We start from the raw sequence: 24,129 nt of genomic DNA, 5'->3' as shown, positions 1-24,129 counted from the left end.
CAGGCAGGAGCAGGTTTCTCCTCCCTCATACTGCCTATGGCTGCCCCAGAGTTAAGAGCTAAAGCTTGATGCATGATTTAGCAGCTCCCAAGGTTAACATGGGGGAACTAACAGCCATCATGAGGTAGGTTCCTGTGTCAGCTCTGGCACCTGTTTGGAGCCAGCTATGCTTCAAGGTGAGCATCACCTGGGACACAGAGAAAGTGACAGAGGTCCCTAAGTTCATACTTCAGACATCCTCTGTTCAACCTGGTACTGTGGGACAGAGGCATCCACTCCAGACAGACGTGCTCCAGCACCCACAGAAGCACAGTGGGGCCATGATGTTAGTCACTGTCTTGCATGTTGTTAGGGAGTAAATGCCAAGGCACAGCCAAGACATCATCCTGAGACATCTCAGGAGCATTTCAGCCTGATTTCTGGGGAAGTGGCATGCTGGCAGCTGTAGGCACCTCTTGGATTTCTTCCCAGGCAAGACCTAAGGAAGAGGGTCCAAGGAGACCCTCAGGGTAGCTGTTGCAGGGTACAGCCAGCCTGACCTTGACAAGTGCACCCCAGCCAGGCACAGTAATGGATTTTGTGAGTGCATCTGGCATTTTGGCTGCTCTACAGCGTCAGTGGGACAATTTCCCCAGGTACTGTTGAACTACAGAGACATTTGCATGCAGACTTGGGCTCAGGCAAGTAGGAACAATAATATCCTTTCGTTACTGCCACTTTGCCTATTGGCTTGGATAACATCCTCTGCTGAGTCCTTGTGCTGGACACAGGTACCCTTACCAGCTGATGGAGAAGGCTGGAGACTAATTTGCCTGACTTTTGCTGTGTACACCAGATGATACATTGGAGATAAAAGAGATTGGAAGTGACAGTTTTTCCTCTTGGAAAACGGACTTTCCCAGCTGGCTTTGAACAGTGAATGCCTCTTCTGAAAGTGTGAACTGGCTTTAAGTAGAAGTGAGGTAGAGCACAGCACACCTGGATGTGGCTGTGCCCTTCACCCTGGCCAAGCAGGGCATTGAGAGGGTGAGAGAGTTGCAAGCAGTGTGTGGGCTTGGGAAAAGAGAAAAAATGAGATTCAGAACAGTGAATTCCTCCCAAATCAGGGGATTATGAAGCAGTGTGACAAATGCCTAGATGGCTGCTCCCAAATCCTACAGGGCCCTTTGCATATTCGGAGAGTAAAATCTACAAGCCCAGTAAATCAAGCTCATTCACTCACTTATTTGGATGGAGTTAGTCCCACCTGCCTTTATTGCCCAAAGGCAGCTATTGGCCTTCAGTTCCACCAGCCAATTTTCATTTGATTCCAGATGCTCGGGTAGATCGTAATCTTACCCAAATATTGTACTTGCACAAGCAGCTACATTTGAGACATACCACAATTCTCTGACTATGTACTATGGCCTTTCTCTTCCCCAAGGTAAAAAGCACATATGCTTTAGTGTAGCAAAAGTAAATACAGGTATGTTGGCAGAGAAAAGTAGAAGAAAATGGCCTCAATCCAATACACACAGGTGGCCCTACAGTGAAGTCAACTAAAACAGACCCAGAATTTGTATCCAAAGGCTCTGTGAAGCTCCAGGAGTCGCTGCTTTCAAATGATATTTCATGCACATATCTCTGCAGGTATGAGAATATCTCAAAAAACGTGAGAATTAAAGCAGGTTTTCTCCATGAGCCTAGGCTCAGCCTCAAACAATAGATCACAAACAAATGGGTACAAACTATCCCATTTAGCTCAGACAGTTGAAAACCTAATGATGACAAACTAATGTTACCTCTGATAGGGCTGGCTGGTTTTGGTCAGTATCTTTCAATCTGAAGGAGCTCACAGCCTCTAAGGAGTCTCTGCACAAATCTCCACCTGACAGCAAAGCATCCTCCCCTCCACCCCATCCTCAACACTGCACATAGCAAATGAAGAGAGAGTGTGAAACAAATGGAGGTCAAAATTAAAACAAATAACAGGAGCATGGAGTGTTATTCTGTGCCATGTTTCATTCCAGGGGAAAAGAAACAACAAAACTAATAACAAAATGAGTAAGAAAATCTTCTATGATTAATCCATCACAGAATTTCCAGCCTGCTGAACAGGATGCTGTATACACAGGAGGCTGGCCACAAATTATTTCTAGACTGTCATGTGGGACACAAGAATCAGTAACTATAACCAACCCAGCAGCCACAGCTGACACTTGCAGTCCTCCTCTGGCTGCTATCCCCAATAGCAATGTGTGCAACCCGTTGCTATTTGGCTGCCCTGCAATGGCATGACCCCTTAAGCAGCCCCAGTGACTGAGTAACAAGCTCAGCATGGGCAATCGAGCCTCACAATACTCAATTCCTTGAGTGTAGCCTCACCACAAAACAAAAATAAGGCAGTGTGCAAAGCATTACACCCTCAGGAGCCAGACAGGGCTACCCTGCATGTATCAGCAATCTTCTCAAAATCCTCAAGTGTTCAGAGTCTAGCAAAAGTGAATGCTCTGCATGGACAAAATGCTCTGCAGGTAAACAAGGCATTGAAATGCAGTCTGAACAGAAAATGTTCCTTGTGCTAAGCCTCCAAACACCTTGAAAAAATGACAGTATAACTTCAAATGCAATCAATAGTAAATCATCCAAGCCACAGTGATTTACCCCCATGGACAGAACTTGTCCTTAGAATAAATTAACAGATCATATTTGCTAGCCTTATGGCCAGCATTCCTACCAAGACAAATTATTTAAACCTGAAAGCACAGGTTACAGCCATTATACACACGATCTCCAAAGCTGCATTAATTTGTTTCTTGCTGACAGTCAAGGTGTGGTTTGGGATCGTGCAAGCAAGCACAGTTCAGTTCTGTTTGCAATTCGTTCCTGGAGTGCTTAACACATGTAAAGAGCAACTGAATACCAATGAAGAGCAGTTGTGCTATTTAAACTCGGGTCTAAAGCTATGATGTGACTGAAAACCCCTGCCCACTTCCCTTGTGAAAGGAAAGAAGAGAGGGTAGAGCAGCCTGTGCTGTGGAAAAGGCTGCTCTGAGGGTCTGGGTGGATACATTACCTTTTTGTCGCTCAAGCCGGACACCTGGTCCACGTATTCCTCCTGGATCATGAAGGCAGCCAGATTGGCAGTGTAGCTGGCCAGAAAGATGACAGCGAAGAAGGCCCACACCGACACCATGATCTTGCTAGTGGTACCCTTGGGATTCTGTACTGGCACAGAGTTGTTGAACACCAGCCCCCACAGCAGCCAGATAGCTTTGCCAATGGTGAAAGAGGGACCTCCTGGTTCTAGAGTGATTGAGAAACATGATCCCATCAACATCTGAGAGTAAGTGGTGTGCATTTCCAGTCTTATACACATCTTTACTTCAGAGTAAAGGACAGAATCTATTCCCACTTGTGAGGTGAATAGCTGCAGCTGCACTCCCCTAAGTTAATGCTACCACACCTCAGCAAAGTGCAACCTGGAAAATTATTTTTAAACAATGTCCCCAGATTTGCTTTTTTTTTCTGTCTCATGGATTTCCAGTGAAACCTTACAGGAAGGCCTTTGTTTTTACTTGATTGAAGTATCTAGAAGCCCTCAAACTCCTAGCACACACGTCTGGAAAACATGGCTCTCACTGTACTTGTAAATGTACGAGGAAGAGCACCACCTGAAATAACAGGGCTCTACAAAAAAAATCCTGCAAGAGAATTTCATTTGTTGAAGATCCATGAACCAGAGAAGAACACAGCTCCCTCTCCCCATATTTTGTGTCTAAGGTACATGTCAGTGACATATATTTGGTCCACTTTAAGAAAATCTGCAGGTCTGCCCAAGGTAGTCCAGGAGCAGCGTTTTAAAAGCTCTTATTTTCCCCTTATTCACTTTTCAGTGTGGAAGTTCACTCACACCCCAGAAGCCATGTGTGCTAATGAAGCACTAGATCTGAAAACTTGTGAAATGGCACCTGTCTTCCAGCAATCTCATACTCCCAGCAAGTTCCATCAGTGGGAACCTAACCCACTAAGAATTTCCTCAACTTGAGCACAAGAAGAGCTGAGAGGGAGAATGCAGATGTGATCACTCTTTGGATACTGAGGGATCCCTTTAGGATGAATGGTACAGTTCAAGCATCTGTCATTCCTCTAATGGTGCAAACCTGATCAGCATCACATATTTTATCTCCTCAGGCAGGCTGACTGGATCCTAGTGCTGCTGCCTGTGGTTAAGATTGACTCTAGCCAAATAGCAAAATGGAAGAAAGTTTTGTCATGCTTCTCCAAACCTCTGAGCAGCAAACTGCATAGATCATCTGGAAACACTAAACTAAGTACAACTGAACAATGCAAAGGGCTCATTTCTCACCCAGGGAACTGCACACCAAGTTCAGAGCAGAATCATCACCTGGAAACTGGTGCCTTTAAATTCCAGAGAGATAAGTTCCTAAGAGAAATATGGTTTGGCAGTCTTTGTCTTTTTATATGCTGGAGTGGTATTTTTATATCCCTCTCTACCTAATGTGCCCTAAGATATACAGGTGAAAGGCCTGAAAAACATCAGTGGGAACTGTAAGGTGGAAGGAAATCCTGAGAAGTTCCCTTCTAAAAGCCTTCCTCTCTCCACTGATCACTCCATATGCTTCCACAATTACTTTGTCAGACACAAACCAAGATTGCAATGGCAGATTCCAATCCAAAAATCTTAATGTCCATAAAGAGAAAATGCAGGTGTTTGAGGCATACTGTCAGGAGCATACTGTCATAGTTCAAATGCAGCCAAAGTAACAGTAGCCAGGGTTTTCATTACCAAAATCAGCACTGCAGTCTCTGCAGCAGATTCCTGTCTCTTCCTATTTCATCCCTCAGGGATAATATCTGTCTGATCATGCCATACTCTTCATAATTACTCAGAAATATTGATACTTGTGGCTGCAGCTTGGCTAACTTAACAATTGCACAACTGCACAACTGCACAAAAAACTGCTTCCAGTACCACATCTATATTAATATCTCCTAGGAGACTCAGGTTTCTCAGTACTTGTGCCCACACAGCCATGGGGTTATGATCAGATGCCATAAAGGCCTTATACAGCTCCATGTTAAGAGACAAGTTCTCCACTTCCTCATATATGTGGTTCTGTCTGCATTCTCATTAACACTTTTTATTTTCCCTCCTCTCTAATTTGATGGCATGAATTCACTCAAAACACTAGACATGGGAGCAAATGAGTGCATTTCCCAGTAACTGTCTCTCTCCCTCTCTTCTCTATGAACCAATAAATCCAGAAAGGTTTGAAGGGCTGATTCACCAGGGGGTGAAGATATGCATATGACAGAAGACTCAACTTGCTAATTTTCATGTCAATAATGGAAAAAAGGCTGCATCTTAGGAAGGACAGACAGCCTTTCTTTAATCCACCTGTCTGCCTTCTGAAGATCAGAACCACAGAGATGGATCACTTGCTTTTTCCCAACTTTCCTGCTGCCCTTGAAAAATAATTCTTTATCCAGTTCCAAGAAAATGAGTTTCCCATTCTCTCAGTTGGTCTTAGAAAGCCAGAAAGGCAAATAGGGGAAGGACCCGACCAGGTGACAGATGTGGATTCTGGAGGACACAGCACAGTGCTGGGAGGCCAGCAGAGAGGCTTGCTCTCCAGGGAGATGTAGCACTGAAGGATGGATTGACAGTGCTGAGCCCTGTGATTGTCTCAGAGAGTGCAGCATTGCAGGCCCTGCCAGCACTGGCTACCAGGGCCCATTTTCCCTCAATGAGAAACAAGCTGGAGCTGGTATCTGCTTTAGACATGAAAGGCGGCACAGCTCCGTCTCTCACGCCAGGCAAATTACCCATTATACACATCTGCTATCTTCTTTTTTCTGCCTCCATCCCTGTCCTCTTCAGTCTGAATGCAGAGCTCAGAGCGGGCTAGACCCATTGAAGGCAAAGGAACGCCCCAACAAATGGAGATTGGAAACCAGAGGGGATGACAGCAAGAAGCAGCTCCCCTTACCTCTGCCATCAGCAAGGCACCGATTGTAGCCCACAGGGCTGAAGTACTCAAAGACAAAGACAGCCACCGCAGAGATGATCAGCAGCATCACAAACATCATCACCCACACGTCAGCACTGAAAGGCTCTGGAGAGGAAGAGAAAACCATGGTGAAAGACCTGATAACACCTCATTGCTCTCCAGAGGAGCCCAGCATGGGGCAAACTGGGTTGGGGAAAAGCAGAAGTTAATAAAGTCTTCAACCTGATTCTGAAAAATTTCTTGAAGTGAGAAAACTGCAGTTTCGGTCTCTGTAATGACTGCATTCCCTCGTACTGTTACATTTGTGACACATGGCTCCATCTGGAACCACACACAGCCATTGTGGCATGCATTGATAAAATAAAACACACTGATAAAAGATTGTTCCCAGGAAGTCCTCCAGCACCATCTGGAGAGAGTGGGGAAAATCAGGCAGAACTGGCAGAGTTTCAGACAAGCATCCAACTTTCAAGATGCTATCGAGCCAAAGAGCTTCTCCAAATTTCTAAGGTTCAGCCATAATGACAGTAGATTTTTTAGTATTCCATCCCTCTAGCAATGGGAACACTGGCTCATTCTAGAAATGTTCGCGTTCATGATCTGCAAGTATTTGATCTCTGCCAGGTTTTCTCCCTCTCCCAGCCTGAACAGAAAAAGATAGGACTGAACCAGATCAAAGAAATAAAGAACTTTGCTCCAGAGGATAGTCAATATTGCAACTTCAGTTAAAATGCAGTTTAAAATTTTGGAGATAACTTTAACAATACTTTTACATACCCCAGCAATATTGGTGGACTTGCTAAGAGAAAAAACTGAAGAGTTAGTAGTCATGAAACTCATATTTAAAAAGGTCTGGGAAAATTTCATTACCCATATAAAAGTATTTCAGTTTGTGAATGTTCTCAGGACTCTGGCAGAGAGCAGACAGTAATTATATAACTCATATACTGTGTTTGCAGCATCATAAAGCATTTAATAAAGCCAAATACTAGGAAGACATGAATGTCTCGGGGAAATGCAGCATTATTTCCGTATTCTCTGATCACCCTCCGTAGCTGAAGGACATTAGAAATGCCTTTATTGCTGACACAGTGTCAGCACAGAACCAATGGCTCAGCTGCTCCTGAAAAGGTCTCTTAGTTCTCTAACTTCTACTAGGTGTCAAGGGAGGGTCAAGTTAACAACTTCTTTACAAATAATGTCTCTCAATGTGCAACTGTTCATTGTCAATTGCTATCACCGAGCTTTACCCTACCCCAGCTAAAAGGTTTGAATCCATTCTCTTCTGGCCTACACTCCTTGAACATACTATTAGTTGAGTCACTGGGAAACCACGTGCTATGGTGTATGTGACAACTCTGAGTGAGCTCAGTTTCTCTAGGATTAGGCATACAATTGCTGAAAAATGCCTTGGCTTGGAACTCACAGGCAATGCCTATTTGCCTTTGCACTTGCCACTTGCATTTGCCTGGATTTTGCTTGCCTGGGATTCAGTTCTAAAACATCACAGTATATTTTTATACCCCTGTCCCACAGGTACTCCCAAAAAAGAGTTTTCAGGCTAAGAATCACAAGCAACCTTCACCTAATTTTTTTTTTTGACCATTGGTTGAAGTTTTAATTTTAGATTGAAACCATACCTAAGAAGGCAGAAGGTGAGACAGTTCCATTGCTACGTGACACCATGACACTGATTCCTGTCTCAATGAAGGGCACAGAGAAATCCACCACTTCTGAACGTTCCTCATTAATGGTGAGGGATCCCACAGCCATATAGGCTCGTTTGGTGACAACCTGGAGGAATAAAAGAAAAAGATCACACACAGACACTTGAGGGCTTGAGGCAGCCCTCAAGCACCACAGTCAAGCCCCTTCTCATCTTCCTGCCTTTCAACACAATTCTTTTACTCCTGTAATCCCATTCCCTATATTGTTTGTTACATCTCTCCTTTCTAATCTTTCATCAGGACATCTTCTTCTTTCAGAAAACCTATAGACATTAATCTTCCCCTCAAAGCTGGTATGTGTACAAAAAATAAATCCACAGAGGTCTTAGGATAAACACATCATCCACGGAGAAGACGTCTTATCTCATTTTTCTGTCCTTGCTTTATCCTCCCTCTAACACTGCAAAGCCTTATTTCATTCTTTATTCACCTTATATACAACCTAAGCATAATCTAGCTTGCAGCAACCGTGGTGAATGGATATCAGCCTCTTTCTAAGACTGCATAGGCCAAATTTGTGAGACCATAGAGAATAATAATTAATGGTCAGACAAGAAAGGTTGTCATGGTCGGAGTGCCAGAGCAGATTAATTCACTCAGTGCCAAGAAAGAGTGCAGGCCAGTCATTTCTCGAGTCCCCTCTGTCCCTGCCTTAGAAATGGACCCAATAATGACAGGAGGCTAGATGTGACCCACATCACCCAGCCCAGGGCTGAAGCCCACCATGCCTCCCCATTGCTGCTGACCTCTCCAATCATTCCATTCCATGTCCCATTGATCTTTTTTCCATGCTTGCCATTAGTCACCAAGTAGAGGTCATAGGTGAACTTGACAGACTTCGAGATTTTCTTGAGGATGTCTATGCAGAACCCCTTGCAACATTTCTTCATGTAATCTGGCTCCTCATCAGTTTTGTTCCTGAACCATCACAATAATAATGGGTTAAAAGAACTGAGAGAAACTCCTATAATTCCCCTCTGTTGTCAGTTTGCATTTCCCCTCCCACTATATAATGTGGACAATTTATATTGTGGTATCTGTGCTAGAGGGTGAAGGGACACACTGCAATGATTTTCCCAAAGAGGCCCGTCATGAATGGACATGGGACAGGCTGGGCACGTGGAGGTGAATTTCTAAAAAGGATTATGGATTACTATGGTGTTGGCCCAACAGACAGGTCACACTCTGCTGAGAACAAAGAGCCCAAGATGAGCAGAGAAATGCAGGGGTGCATACTCAGTCACGATGCGCTTTTGGCAAGGGACCGTGTTCCTCATGCAGGTGCCACTTAGGGGGTCCACGTTCTCCACAATGACAAACGGTGCCTCTTCCAAGGTCACGATACTCAGGTGGTCGTCCTCGCGTTCCTCAGAGTCAGGATACAGCTCAAAGCGCGGCCACACGTAATACTTCATCTGCAACTTTTTCTCTTTCCATTTCCCCACCTGCAGAGACACAAAACACAGAAGATAGGCTTCCAATTGTCCCATCCCTTTGCATCAACCACAGCTACTGCAGGACTGGGTAAGAGGACCATTCTGGAGTACCCAAACTCATGACTTAGAAAAGATAGGGATATTTCTGGGGAGAAGGCTCTGAGTAAATAGATTCAAACAAGGGGGAAGTACAGAGCAAGAAAGATCTCTGAGCTGTCTCATCGCTGTGATGGTCTCACCTTCTGGGAAAGTGAGTGGATAACCACAGGAATACTGTAACTATGGTCAAACAGACTTATGTCCTTCAACTTTTTCAGCCAAACAACAGGAACACAATTACTTGATTACATACTTTGGTTGGAAAAAAGGAATTGTTTTACTTTTCTGATGCATGAAAATTAATACTGAAGAGTATCTATGATGTTTTTTAAATCTTGCTAATTTTCCCTAATTCGCATAACTTCCAAAAATTTCTATTGCAATTTTAGAAAGCTTAATTTTTCATTTCCTAAGTGAATAGAGATCATATCTTCAGTAGTCAAAAAAGGGGGTGGGATTCAATTATCTTATAACTACTGCTAAGAACGAAAGCTGCTTAGAAGCTACTGCAGCCCTTAAAGAGACAATGTAAGCTCACCCACTGCCCAGGCAGACCAATTCTTGCAAAAAAAAAAACATCCAGGAAAAGATAAAACTTGATCATCAACTGTACTTTCAACTATCAAAGTCTCGCCTTTGTTGTCAATTCCCCCTCCCACCATCACAGTTGACAGTAATTAGCACCTTGGCTGGCAACCAAAGCTGAGAGGGTGAAGAAGCTAACTGGGCTTTAGAAGAAGCTTTCCTTCATGATCCTCAAAGCAAGTCCTCCAGGCCAGGACTGAGACATGCTGACTTGATGGCAGAGGCAGTGTGGGTGTGTGGGAAGCTTGCCTGACTGCTCTTCGTGGTGTACCTGCTTGGTGGGTAAACAAAAAAGCTTCATTCCACTCCAATTCAACACCCCTCCCACCACCCCCAAATTTCAGTCATTTATTTATTTAAATGACAGAATGGGAGGGAGAAACACTTATTAAAGGCACATTAGGTGTCACTGGTTAATCTCTGAAACTCAAAGCCCAGCTGGAGTTTGGCATTTGAGAGACCCAGAATTCACATAAAACACTTGTCACCTTCAAAACAAACAAACACTTCATCCGGCCATGAAAGAAAAATCCACTCTGAGGGCTTGTGGGGGAAGAAGAAAGGCAGAAGAAATCACCCACAGACAGCAGTTTCCACCTCCATCCTCTATCCCTGTGCAGGGTGAACACAACACCCTAGTGAGCACAAGGCAGGAGGGCACAGTGTCTGGGCAGCTGGTCTTGCCTTCCCAAAGGCAAAGAATGCCAGGAAGAGCTTGCCCTTAATGTTCCCTCCACCCTGGAGATGGTCTGTACACATGCTTCTAAGCCTGGATGTGGAAGGTGAATTTCTAAGGGAATAAAGAGCATAGACACACATGCTTGTCCAGGGTCTGCTCAGCCCTGGACTTCCTGCTCATTCAGCAAGCAGGTCAATTTATCATCATCTGAGCCAGAGATTTCTGCAGTGCTACTTAGTCCTCAAGCAACTGAGCTCAATTCCCCAAAAGTAGTAACTGCCACACTGGGCTCAGCAGGGACCAGTGATTAAGATGCTGCACAGAACAGCCCAGTTTTCATCTCAGTAACATTAACTTATCATAGAAATAAGTGGCTGATGAAAGAGACATCTCGCACAATCTCAGCAGCACTTAGATATCTCAGTAACAGGCATGATATAACCCCCTAAGTGATAAATTAGATCAGATAGGCACACCCAACTCATAATTATCCAGAACTTCTCTGGGACAGAAAGGGGAGTTCATAAGGCTGTGTGCCAGGCACGTCTCAGTGTTGTACTACAGGGAAACATTATGAAATTAGGATAACAATGACAGTGTTGCCACAGCCTTCTGTGCACTACATCACCTCACCTGCAAATACAGTAGTACACAACCATTCCTTATTATCCCAATAAAATCATTCCAAATTGTCCACAGAAGAAGAAAAACAGGATTAAGTAAATGTTCTGGTCGAAATTTCCAAACATATGGATTGTCTCAAAAATATGCACAAATGTTACATTTCAATGCTAACCTGAACAGTCAGACATGCCATATAACTCCATACATGTACAGATACAAATAAGAAAAGTCAAAAAATCATAGTGAATTAAAAGAGGGCAGATTTGCTTACATGCTTATGCATGCAAAGGTCAATTGTATATGCACATAGTTAAAGAAGGATGGGCATAAGCAACATGTGGACAGTAAGAAACACCACATGTGCAGAGGATGGAGACAATGCAAGATAAAGAATAGACAAATGTGTATCATATGCTAGATAATTTGCCATGAGAGGGAAGGAGCAATTCACTGGGACAGAATTTAGAAGAATTAAATGTCACAGATTTGTCCAGGTGAAGATGCCTATGCCTAAAGGATATAACCTACCAAGCTGTGCAGAGCAGAGCAAAGCATTTCTGAAGTCACAGAGAACTTTGTATTAGCAACCTATGAACTGTTATTACTTGGCTTTTGATGAGTGCTTGCCTCAGCAAAAAGAGGAAAAATAAACTATCCCAGGCATCCTCCAGTTTGGTCACCCTGCAGTTTCAAGACTTGTTGGGTGTTCTCCAATCAGTCATCCAAACTCCCGCTAGGAGCCCTGAAGGGTCACACACTCTGTAAAAGTAAAGATACTAGGGATATATAAAAACTTATTTCTAATAATACTCTCTAATCCCTACGTAATGTCAGGACACAGCCCCTAAGAAAGAGAATTTCACCTTAATTGCCCCTTGCTCTATCTGATCTTGTCAAGGAAGTAAAGTCACTTTTGTTTGGGGATGAATTTAGAGGTGTTGAGGGAGGGGAGTAGCTAACTTTTACCTTAAATATACAATCCTATTTTGGATAACAAGATTGGAAGTAGAAGGCCAACACATTTGCAAAGAAAGAAAGGGAGAATCATTGTGGAACAGAAAGTTAATCACATATGCTATTTGTTTGTCTAAGCATAGAAGTTATCCCATGCAGACAAAAGGCAAGGTTGCCTGTGCAAGGGGAAAACAAGTGGGAGCCTTCAGAAAGCCTTGGAGCCAGCTGGCAGATTGCCTTAACCGCGGTATAATGCAGCCAGAACGAAAGAGTTCTGCAGTATGTTAATGCGCTTCTGTAATGAAAGGTGCATCGCATTACTTCCTTGAAACTAATTCTTAACAGAGGCTCTTCTCTCCTCCCAAGGGAAGCTAAGCTTGTAACAGCCATTTGTGGCAGATGTTTCTCTAACCTGTCCTTACACTGACAAAGAGTCCAGGGTCTCTGCAAGCAATCTATTCCAGTGCCTAGCTGTCCTTCCCATTAAAAAGTGAGGTTTTTCTCCTGATGCTTAACCTAAGTCTTCTTGCTGCAATTTATACCAGGAGAGTGTATTTCCTTATTCTCCTACATGTGCTCTTTTCAGTGTTTTCAGGTCAGCAAGCTATTTTTAACAGAGAGGAGCTGATAGTCTCATTCGGTGGCTATCTTATAAGCTACAGTGGAAAAAGCAGCCACCTGTTCAAATGACCAGAGTCCAGTCTCACCATTTACAAAATCCTTACCCAGATGGGTAGTATGGACAAGCTACTCCCATGAATTTCCAAAATCATCTGTTCCAACAAAGGCAGAAGTAAATCCCTGAGTTCCTCCTAATATGGCAAGGTAGGACTTCAAAACACAAAAACATCTGGAGAGACCTATAACTAGTGTCAACAGCTGGAAAACTAAAACCTCCTAGAAATTTGGTTTTCAAGGGCTAGGCAGGAGAATAGAGTTCTGAATTAAACCAGAAATGTCCAGCTACATTTCTTAGGCAAGATACTCAGCAGCATTGCACTGGTATTTGGCATGAAGGTTCAGGAGAGAGCCTGATCCTTCTGCTGCTTTTCAACAGGCTGGAGGAAAACTAGCTAGGCAAGGTCTTCTGATGGTTATTATTTTATTCAGGCTCCTATTTGCACCATGCCTTGCACCACTCTCTTTTCATTTCAAATCTTATCTCAACTCCTGCTCTCCCCGCCCCCACCATAGAAGAAATGCAAAAGGAACAAAAGGGATTTGGTTTCATCTGCAGAATTAAAAAAAGAGCTTAGAATTAAAAAACTCACTTAGGACATGAACTGCTTTCTGCATTTTCCCAAAAGCTCAATGTTTCCTCCCTTATTATTGGTTCTTTTATTTCTTTTTCCCCAGTAGCTGAGGAGTTTATTCATTCCAGTGGGGAAGCACTAAAGCAGCAACAGAGAGCATGAATTAGGAGGCAGAAATTCCCTGTTCTACCAAGAATCTCTGTAACCCGATCTGCACCCTTGTGGCTCCACATTGTGTAAAACTGAGATAATGGCATGTTTTTACATCTGGGGTGTACTGGGTAGATAAACACAGAAAAGGCCATGAGGCTCACAGATACTGTGGAAGTGAGGAGACACATACACGTGTCTAGAGGGAACACATACAGAATGTATCTATGAATGATATAATGTGAAATGTACAAATGTGTATAAATGAATAAATGTGGAAACTTACAATCTTTAATCTTTGGAAAAATCTTTCATAACTTTTACTCCTGATTTAAGTACATGAAAAATGGAAGATCAAATATAGAAAAGGTAAAGGTAGGATGTTGGACAAGGGGCAGAAAATAGGACTGTTATTGGTAATATAGCTGATGGAGAAGCATACCTAACCCCTCTGGGAAGCAGGGCAAGTCCAAGGAGAAATAAGATTCTTGTCATTAGAATTGGTGCAGATCCTGAATGAGGACATGGGAAAACCAGAACAACTGGGCAGGACCTGAAAAGAACTACTCTAGAAGCACCATAGAAATAGCAGTTATAACTGGGGCACTGCCAATGGAAGGAGGCATTACTCAGGGTACATAAAATAAAGCTAGACCTAGGGAATGCTGCTGTAACCTTAATGCTGCAGTGGACTGTGAAGAAATAAATCATTCATAAATAAAGTAGAATCATTTTGGATTGAAATAGGTTTTGGAAGGCTGGTGCAAGGTATTCCATGAGGACCAAACCACAGAGATCTACTGTAGCTCCACAGGCTTGGCTTTCAGTCTGGATAGAGATGTCATTACTGTTTCTAAAGAGAAATTTTATCAGGAACTAAGTTATTATGGGAGTCTTTAGCTTCGCAGAGATTAGATGGAGAACAAATGCAAATTTTCACAGCAGCACCCTGGTGTTTCTTTTTCTGGATCTGATAGTTGGCATATTTCTTTACCCCAAAATTCCTCAAAAGGCAATAGGTCGTGATGTTTTACACCCAGTTTGGGCAAAGCAGCAAGGAACCTTACAGAAAAGCTAGTTATCAGAAATAACCTTGGATTGAGCGATTAGGGGAACAGAGAGCCTGTCTTAAAGAAGGAGATTAAAAAGCTTGTCTAACCTAGATAAATGAAAGCCAAGAGGGGATATGACTGCTCTGTATAAATAAAGGGGGGACAGGTACACAAGGGAGAAAAGGAAGTGATTTTTAAGCATGAAAAACAATGCCAGTAAAAGAACAACTGATTGGAAGGAAATTTGCCTTGAAACTAAGATAGATTTTAACCATCAGAGGGGTAAGTTCTGAAACAGATGCCCAAAAGTATCTGTGAAAACAACTAAAATGGGGTCAAGAAGAAGCACAACTGGTTTGTACAGGGCTATATGATTTTGCTGCCTAGAGCAGAGGGATGGGACCAGATGAGCCTTTCCAGTCCAGTGACTATAAGTAAGTAGAAGCAAAAGGAGGAATTCCACTGTGAAAAGCCTTTTACCCTCAATTTTTTCAGCCTGCAAATGTCAAAACTCAGTCTTAATCATCATATCTCTGTCCCCCAGCTAACCCACATGAACACAAAGACTCATGCAAATGATACCTCCAACTCCTTTGCTCCTAATTCCCTCATTCAGCAGCTACACCTTCTCTAGTGCCCTGAGAATAAAACATTCCTCTTAGCCTTCATCCAAGCTGGTTAGGTTATGACTCTCACACTTACAGTGCTGACATCACACCCACTACCAAACATATAATTCCTGTGATGCTACAGGTCTGTATCCTCACACAGGCTGGTCTAAAACTGGTAGAAAAGAGATACCACAAGGAGCAAAAATCCCCTGTTTACGGACACTTTAAGGTGATTAATTAGCCCCATCAGCCAAAGCAGACAAGAAATGGTTGTGAATGCTCCACATGCAAAATTAATTAACACAAAAACAACACTCCTTCTTGAACCTCAAGTTCACCTTCCACAACCACCTGGGGAGGGATGCTTTCTTGACTGCACCTGCAGAAGCAGGAATTGCTTCTAATAGCCTTTCAATTAAAAATGTAGGCTGCAGGAGATGGTGTGATTTTCTCCCCTCTATATTTATACAGCACCTAGCATATGCCAGGAGAGAGAGGCTGAGCTTAGAATACAGACAGGGTGAGGTACTTGCTCCTGCTTTACAACTCATTCTGGGAATAAAAGCTCTTTGCAGAAACACGGTCTTCCATCTCACTGAGGTCTGGCATTTACACAGCTCCTGCCATTTTTGCTGAAACATTTCTTTCCTGCTGCATTTATATGCCTTTTGCAGTTGCTAAGGTCCAGTCCCCTGCCATGATTAGCCAGAGAAGGTTAATGAGGTATACTTTGAGCCTTTCTGACTTCTGCAAGGTCTGTGAACTATGGGGCTCCACTGGTGTCACAAAAAGGTCAGAGCTGTGAGAATGCCAAAGAGTTTGCCTTGCTAAATGATTCCTCCAAACCAGAAGGCACCAAGAATTCAATCCAGGTATAAAACTAGCCCCTCTGGGAAATGATGGTGTTCTTGATGGTAGCATTAACTTGGTACCCCAGAAAGTGCTTCATCTAGGCAAGGCTGGCTCAAGCTGGAGCAGCAGGGATGCCAGGGGGACGTGGTTATTCAAGGACCTCAGTGCATCCTGATGTATACATGATCGTGATTTATGGAAATGCAGACTACAATCATCACAGGCATAAATAGGAGACATGAAGAGAGAGGAAGCTGTTAATGGGAGCGGGGGCTATGTTCTGAGTAGGCTGGAGAATGTAACTCTAAGCTTCTAGCAGGGGCAAATCAGGTGTTAGGATTTGGGAAGAAGAATTAGAACAAAATTTATATCTTAACAAATACTGAAAACTGACTACCATCCAACATAACCCACCTTCAGCTAACAGGCAGTGACAGCACCTGACTCAGACTCTTACTTAATAGTGTTGCATACTTAGAGCCATCATGCCCTTCTGAAATGACTGTGTGAGGACAGGGGAGCTTAATGAATGTCCCAAATTCCAGCAAGATCAGTCTTTTCTGATTCTGGTCTGGTAAATAAAACCTAAAGTTGGGGAGCTTATACTGTCCCTATCACTGCTCATCTAAGGTGAAAGAAGCATCTCTACTGCTCTTCTTTGCAGAACTGAGAGGCAGGGGAAAATGTAACAGGGCTACTGGTAAGATTGCACATTTTGTGTCCCAGGCGGTTCAGGAGTCACAAAGGTTTTAAAGAAAATGTATTTTTGTGTGCATGTATAGGCATCTAAATGCTTTATGTAAGCATTTTGCAGTCCCTGGGAGTGCATCCGCATTGTGCAGGTGTGTGTCTGCATCTAGTACGTGTCCATGCATGTAATGCCCTATCTAATGATTTTTCCCCTTGGCTTTCCCTGTTGAGTTCTGGATTTGAGTTTCATTTTGCTGAGCTTTCATTTCTTTCACTCAGGTGTTTTTTTTTTTTCCCCCCTAAAGCATGTTACACAGAGGGAGGGATGCTTGCCAATTCACTCTGCAGTCTGGGAGGCAGTTTAGAGCTTTGGCTGCTAAGTGGGTCCGGTACAGTGGTGTACAAAACCCTGACACGTGCACAGGGACACCTACTCTTTACATTGATTGAATATCTCTCCCAGAATCTCTTGGAATCTGAAACTGAAGGAATGATCAGAAATGCAGATGCAGAAGAAGGCCAAAGCTGTTTCCTGTGCTGAGAAAAGCTAAATGTTAAAGCCAGCCCCAGCAGGGTTAGGAGAGGAGAAAACAGAGAGAGGAGGTGAGTTACCTAAATCTCACTGTTTTCTGTGCTGTGCAAGCAAGACTGAAGGCACTGCTTGAAAATCATCTCTGAGAATGTCAGAGACACCTTTCAGTGGGGGTGTCACAGTAGTGAAGCAGCTCTCCACCCTGAACACAGCAGCCAGAGCCCCTGCCCTCTGCCTGCAGCCCCACATTGCCCCAGTGCAGAGAGCTGCCAAGAGCAGCGCTGGCACAGCTGCACACACACCCCTCTGGCAGAGAGACACGGGGCTCTCTCACTGCTGGAAAGGGGAGACAAACCTCTCCCAGAGGAATTACTGCACACACTGGGAGCCAGATTCCAGGGAAGCCAGCTACAAAGCTACAAGTCCCTGTTTCTTTCTTCTCCCACCTCTGGGAGCACTGGGCTGCTGACTGCAAATGCTGTCCTTGTCTGCAGAACACCCTTTATCTGGGTCCTGGGTCTCACACTGGCATAGCCACAGCCAGCCCCACTATCCCCAAATGTGCATGTCTGCAGCCCCCTCAACCTGCACATGGCAGGGAGCCTTGTGCAGTGCACCAGGACCATCCCAAGGGATAACCAACTGGAACACTGTTCCAAGTTGTCACCAGATCTCCAAACTGAGTTGAAACAACAGGTCTGCTCTCTTACTTTCTGTCTGGTCTGTTTTGATGGCTTTGCAAAGAGACAGGATGGGAAGAAAAGCTGTGGGATAGGAGCAACCAGGGACATCCTCGTTGCTTTCCCTCTATCCCATGCATGGTTAGAGGGGCTGCTCACTGCATTTTTGCACCTTTTCTCATCCACAATCTCCCTTATCTGCCTCTGTGTAGAAAGCATGTAAAATATTCTTATGCCCTGATTAGTTTCTCCCCCTTCTTTTATTCACTCAGGTGCTCTGCAATTAACACAGGGGATAGGGAGTGGGGATGGGGGAAAGCAGCAGACAGCAGGCTGCCTCCATCTCACCTGTGTAAGCAGAAATGCACAATGTCCCTCATGCCCTGGCTCACCAGCACCCCACCCACCCACAGTCCTGCCTCCTGTCACTGCTGGGCTCCATGGACACAGTCCTCACTGCCAGGCCTGTGTCCTCACCACTGCCTCCATCACGTGTTCAGTGTGGTGCCCCTGTGCCAGCACCAGTCAAAGGAGTGAGACCAGTGCAAGCAGTCGAGAAACCTGCAGGGATGGCGGAGCAACCTGCAGCGTGAGTCCCTCCTATCTCAGCTCCATTGACTTAGACATGGACTGGCTGGTCTGCATCTCAGCAGTGTCCACCTCTGTCCTGAAATGTCCAAGCCACAGCAGCGTGAGCACTGTACATCTCCACGGGCAGTGGGACTCACCAGGGTACTTCTGCCTGTGAAGCTGCAGATCAACCTCACACAGCAGGGACTGCCAGGCCAGATGGGGCCTCCCAGGAGCTAGTGTGGGCTGTGCTCCCCAGCTGAAGACTCCCACCTAAGAAGCTCAAGCTTCAGACTTTCTGATGGATGAGAACTCCAGAAAGAGAACCCACGAGGTTCAGGACCCCCGCCTGACCCACTGCTACAGCCAAGTGCTGGGCTTGCCTAAAAACCACAGCACTCTGCCAATTTGGGTGGAGCATTAGACAAGACCTGCCAGCTCTACCTACACTTTATAGACAAGACCCCAGCAGGATGGAGCCCACCAGCAGGACAGCTGGCTCATGGCACACATGTGCATTACTGGTTATAGACAGCAAGTGCTCTGTGAGCATCAGGGAGTGATTCTGCCCAAGACTTCTTCTTCTTTCCCATGGCATACACAGGTACTCACACACAGAGGTACCCCCCAGCAGCAGTTATCTTAAGCCCATCCTAGCCTGGAGTCCAAGCAGAATTGCCAAGGGCCCAGCTGAGGCCATCTGGGCTGCAAGGCATCTCTGTGCAAAAGGAGCACAACCAGACATGAGTGTGGAGGGAGTGAGAGGTAACCTTGAAATCAGTGGTTTGGAAAGGAGAGAGGAAGCCATGTATTTGCCAACCCTAGCTAGCAAAGAAGAGTTAAGCCAAGAACTGTTTTCTTGGTTGCATGGCCTTAAAGAAATAAAATTCCTCGCTTCTCTGAGACCTGATGGACCTCAGACACACCTGTTTTTCAAAGATATGTGTGTCATTTTGGGCATAAACATGTCAACACTAAGCAGATCTTGTGCCATTTCTGTGGCCTGAAAGGAGAACAGGCATGACAGAGGCAGTCTGGGAGACATGAGATGAGGCTAAGGCTCTCAGCAGGCTGCAGGATATCTTTTATGATGACATGCAAGTTCACACATGGAATGGTTTCTGTCAGTCTAGAACTAGGTGGATGACTTTGTGTATTTAAATGTGTGTGCACTGCATAGCTACCTCAGTTAAAAGGGGATAAGCAGTAAACCTGTAATTAAGTTCTCTGACATTTTCCATTACAAGAGTGTTCAGGTCAGTTCCCTGAGAAAAATCAGCATCTCCATGTTCTGCAACAGGCATTTCAAAGTCAGCAGGGCAAAATCCTTGAGGCTAAGGACGTGATTTTTACTTTGGCCCATCAAATTTCATTCTTAGCTGCATTATAAATTGTTGAATAATCACAATTTCTTTTCTGCCACTTTCTTACAAAAATCCTGGCAGAAAGTCCAAACAGCATCTGATCATAAATGTTTTAAGTGCTAAATCCAACACCTGAGTAAATCAGTGTCAACTTCCCACCAGTGCAATGGTAAGTACAACACCTCAGCTTTGGCAGAGCAAGAGAAAGGCAAAGGTCCAATCGGGCTACACACAAATTGTGGATAAATCATCCAGGTTCTCTTCTATCTGCTTAAATGTGCCTCAATGTGAAAAGGTCACCTGCACTCCACTGCTCAGGATGCAGAAGAAAGGCAAACCACTCTAAGCTTTCATGAATGTCTGTGAAACCAGTGCAGGTTAGTCACTGGATTGAACAGTCAGACTCAGTGCTGAAAGCTCAGCATGCATGAGAATGAACAATTTATTTTACTGAAAAGATTTCGGTGTTTCCTCTTAAGAAACAAATTAAAACACAGCACATATAAAAAACCCACCACCAAACCATAAAACAAACTACATCAAGGGTAATTTATTTAGGCTGAAGTATTAGAAAATGGCAGGTTTACAGTTTTCTTTTCAGCCTTTCTTCCATCCCACTTGTGCGTGGACATTTCAATTCAAATTTTAATTAATGAATGCATGCAGCTCTCACCATGGAGTCCCTCCCTCAACCCTTGCACTTCAAAGAAACTTGAAGTAGAATTAAGGTGGCCTGGGAAACAAGACTGGCATTTTCTAGCTTGATTTCACTAGTTAAAAATTGAACCACTGTTCTTTTCTTTTCTGTATGTAATTGCTTCTACGGCTTGAATGTGCACGGGCTATTACAAAACCAATAAATGGGCCAATCAGTGGAGAAGAATGGAGGAAGATGGAGAAAGACCTATCTACAAATCTCCAAGCACTGGCAGAGGAGAAAGGAATAAAGAAACAGCAATGGACAGCAAAAAACCAACCAATGTAGAGATTATGCAATCCTGTTTTACGATGAAAAAGGCAGCACTGACCTTGCCAAGGGGTTGAATGAGGCAAAGAAAGCAGAAGCCAAATTGGAAAAGGTGCACTGGAGAGAGGTGGAAGAGGGTGAAGCTGGCAGGTCCCTCATTGTCATGATGCCCAGAAGGTGAGACGAAAGGAAGGCACTAATCAGGCAGATCATGGTGCAGACAGGCTTCTCGTGTTGCAGCAATACACTTCTAGGAGACTAAGAGAGGGCTGAAGGCTGTACTGCATGGCAGGGAAGGACAGCACCAAGCTGGTCTGGTCTGTGCAGCCTCAGAGCAGAAGCACCCTGGTAGGGATGGGGGCAAGGGGAAGGTTGCAGTCCAGATGCCATGTAAGCCAAGCAAGGCCAAGGTGAGAGTGAGGCAGCTTGCCAGGCTCACACACTGTGCTGATGCACCCCATGGCACTGCTCTGCACCCTAGGGATTTGCCATCACAAGCATATGCCAGCACAGGCAGCACATAGCTGTGTTTCACAGGGCAAACTTGCCCTGAGCAGCTGTGCAGCAGCTGTGCAGAGAGCAGACGCTGTCTCCTCAGATGCCCAGGAGTGAAGGGACCCAAGTGCTGGCTGTTATCTTGTCCTGTGCTTACTCTGTAACCTTAAGCAAGCCACTGAAGCTTCCTGAAGCTCAGCTCTCCCTCTATTAAAGGCTCTGAATAATCAGTCCCTTGCTACAAGGGGCATCAACAAGGACCTGACAGCTGAGAGCCATGACAAGGGCCAGTACAGTAAGGAGGAGCCCCAGCTCATCCACTCCAGAGAAGCTCAGGGCTGCACCCACATCACCTCCCAGCCCCACAGCAGAGGCAGGAGCTCTGCACAGAAGGGTGGTGGTGGGATCAGAGCAGGCGTGCTGGCAGCAGCCAGCAGTGGGACCTGTGCTGATTAACGACAGAGCAGCCAGCGTGGGGATCAGCGCCTTCCAGCAAACTCCAGGGTTCATGTGGTACCTGCTGAGGACTAGTTCTGATGCAGGAGATTAACTAAAGCTCAAGAGAACATCCCTGGGTTTTCTCCACCTGCTCTGGGAGCTGAAGTGACAAGTGACCAGGCAGCTGTCTTCCCTCGCTCTCTGAAAATACCTTTCCTGGAAAAGGGAGCGCAGCGATGCTCGGGCTGATGCAGTGGCACTCAGCCTGCCCCTTCCAGCCTCCAGGGAGCAGATACATCTCATCTCCCACACACAACATACAGCTGAGGCCCCTGGCCACAGCTCTCTCTCATGGCTCTGAGGCAGCCCTGTGCCATGCAGGATCCCACAGAGTAGTTCTCCACACGCAGAGGTGAGATGTGGGAGGCTGCAGCCTCCTCAGATGGCAGCACTGCTTCTCCTGTCCTGCACTCTCAGAGCCCACCTCCAAGGATGGTTCCCAGCTGTGGCTGAGAGCTGTTGCCTCACCAATGCAATGGTGTCTTCCACAAGGAGATTGAGGGAGCCTCAGAGACCAGGGCAGGAGAAAGAATCTCAGAGAAAGACTGACCAGCAGTCCTTAGTGACAAGGTGGCACTGTGGTGGGACAGAGCCCCACAGCCAGCCCAAGGAACGTACAAGTGCAAATTTTCCTCAGTGCCAGCTTTATAGGCCTGGCTGCTTTACTGCTGTGCCAAGAATATCCAGTAAGCCAGGCCTTGCCCTTTTTTGCAACAGAAAAGATCGTGCTTATGACTGAACATTTATCCCTTCCAGTCTGCTGATTATTTCACCAGGCAACCTGAACGTTCCATTAATATCATCTTTTGTGGAGCTAAATATATACACTAACCACATATACAAATACATATAAATACATCTCTATCTAGCAGAGAATCCAATTAAGTGAATATGTTACGCCTTAGCAATTAATGAACTCAACAAGCTGAGCTGCCTCTTGCATATGATTAAAGTTCAAGCAATATCAGTCATAACAGCAAAAAATATACCAGATTTTCCTACATGCTATCTACAAAGAGATTGTTAACACTTAACTCAATGGGCAAATTCAAGTGTGTTTGCAAACCTCAGGAAACTCATATTTTCGATGATATACAGCCTGTCCTTCAACTTATGGTAGCCTGTTCTTGAATACAGCATCTCAGGCCATCCCTGCTGCCTCATATATCTTTCTGCAGCACTTTCTGGATGGCAGGTCTGCAAAAATGCTTGTGTCCTATGGGTCAAAAGAGAGCAAATTCCATGAATGAACAGATCAGACTGACTCATGCAAATGCTTTCCTTCTCTTTGTGTTCAGTTGCCAGTTTTCTGTTTGTGTTTATGCATAAGTGTGTGTTTGTATGCACAGGTGTGTGCTTGTTCCTTCACACATTAATCTTTTTCCAGGACAAGCCTGTTTGTGCAGTTTTTGCCTCTCAGCAATAGACAACACTGAGCCCTCTAGGGACTGCTCATTCCCTCCTTCTCTCTCAATACCCCTCCTCTGCATTCATAAGACAATCCCCAGGGACGAGTTCTACATAAATAAATATTTAACTAGCCACTAAGCCACAGAAGATGCAGAAAAGTGTGTGAGGGACTTGTCTGCAGTGTTCAGGGCACAAAGGAGAAAGAACAGAGGCTTGGAGGGCTGGGAGCAGACAAGTGATGAGGGTTAGAACTGAAAACACGACCATCCCCTTCTCTTTTCCACCCAGCCAGCACAGTGGGTTGGTTTTCACCCTGAGACCAGAGCTGATATAATACACATCTGTGTTAGTACAGCTGCAGAAATCTAAAAGCCAAGAATGTGCCATACTGGGAAGCTGATGGAGGAAAGAGCCTTTAACTGGACCATCACAGATGCAGCTAATTAATCTTACCAGTAATGCTGAGTCTTTTTTTGTTTAGCTGCTCCATTGTTCTCCTAGTTTGCTGTCACACTGCAGAAAGAGGCCTTGAATGCCCAGGAGGAGGTTGGAGGCTCATTTCTGAGGACTGGTTGGGTCTGTCACAGAGAGAGGCCAGGCAGGAGACCCAGACTTGATTGCTGCTCTGCCCTCTGAACTGGGTACCAGGAGGTTCCTTTGAGAGCTCCTTCCAGGCTCACCAGCTACATCCACACAGGATTATTTGTGCTTGTGCCCACAGCACTACAGATTTCACAAGCCTCTCTGAGATATCAAAGAAATAACAATTGGATCTTTTCTAAGTTCCTTGAGAAACACTGTCCTGAAAATGGGCACTATAGGGAATAGGGTATACATTTGGCCACTTATGTCACCCATATAAGACAGGAGTTGGAAGGGTAACAGCC

General features: G+C 44.8%; 1 protein-coding gene across 1 annotated transcript in view; it reads right to left on the bottom strand.

The window, feature by feature from the left end:
* The window catches only part of GRIN2B (glutamate ionotropic receptor NMDA type subunit 2B), a 200,355-nt gene that overhangs the window by 22,996 nt on the left and 153,230 nt on the right, over positions 1-24,129 (bottom strand). Inside the window, exons 5-9 of the mRNA XM_056516421.1 lie at positions 8,978-9,186; positions 8,488-8,659; positions 7,655-7,808; positions 5,994-6,119; positions 3,056-3,285 (exon numbers count right to left, since the gene is read on the bottom strand). Of these exons, the coding sequence (XP_056372396.1) occupies positions 3,056-3,285; positions 5,994-6,119; positions 7,655-7,808; positions 8,488-8,659; positions 8,978-9,186 (891 nt within the window). The remainder of the gene's footprint in view (positions 1-3,055; positions 3,286-5,993; positions 6,120-7,654; positions 7,809-8,487; positions 8,660-8,977; positions 9,187-24,129) is intronic.

This window comes from Oenanthe melanoleuca, chromosome 1A, assembly GCF_029582105.1.
Source record: "Oenanthe melanoleuca isolate GR-GAL-2019-014 chromosome 1A, OMel1.0, whole genome shotgun sequence".
Classification (NCBI taxonomy): domain Eukaryota; kingdom Metazoa; phylum Chordata; class Aves; order Passeriformes; family Muscicapidae; genus Oenanthe; species Oenanthe melanoleuca.
The sequence above is the reverse complement of the archived record's forward strand: the minus strand, read 5'-3'. Positions and strand labels throughout refer to the sequence as shown.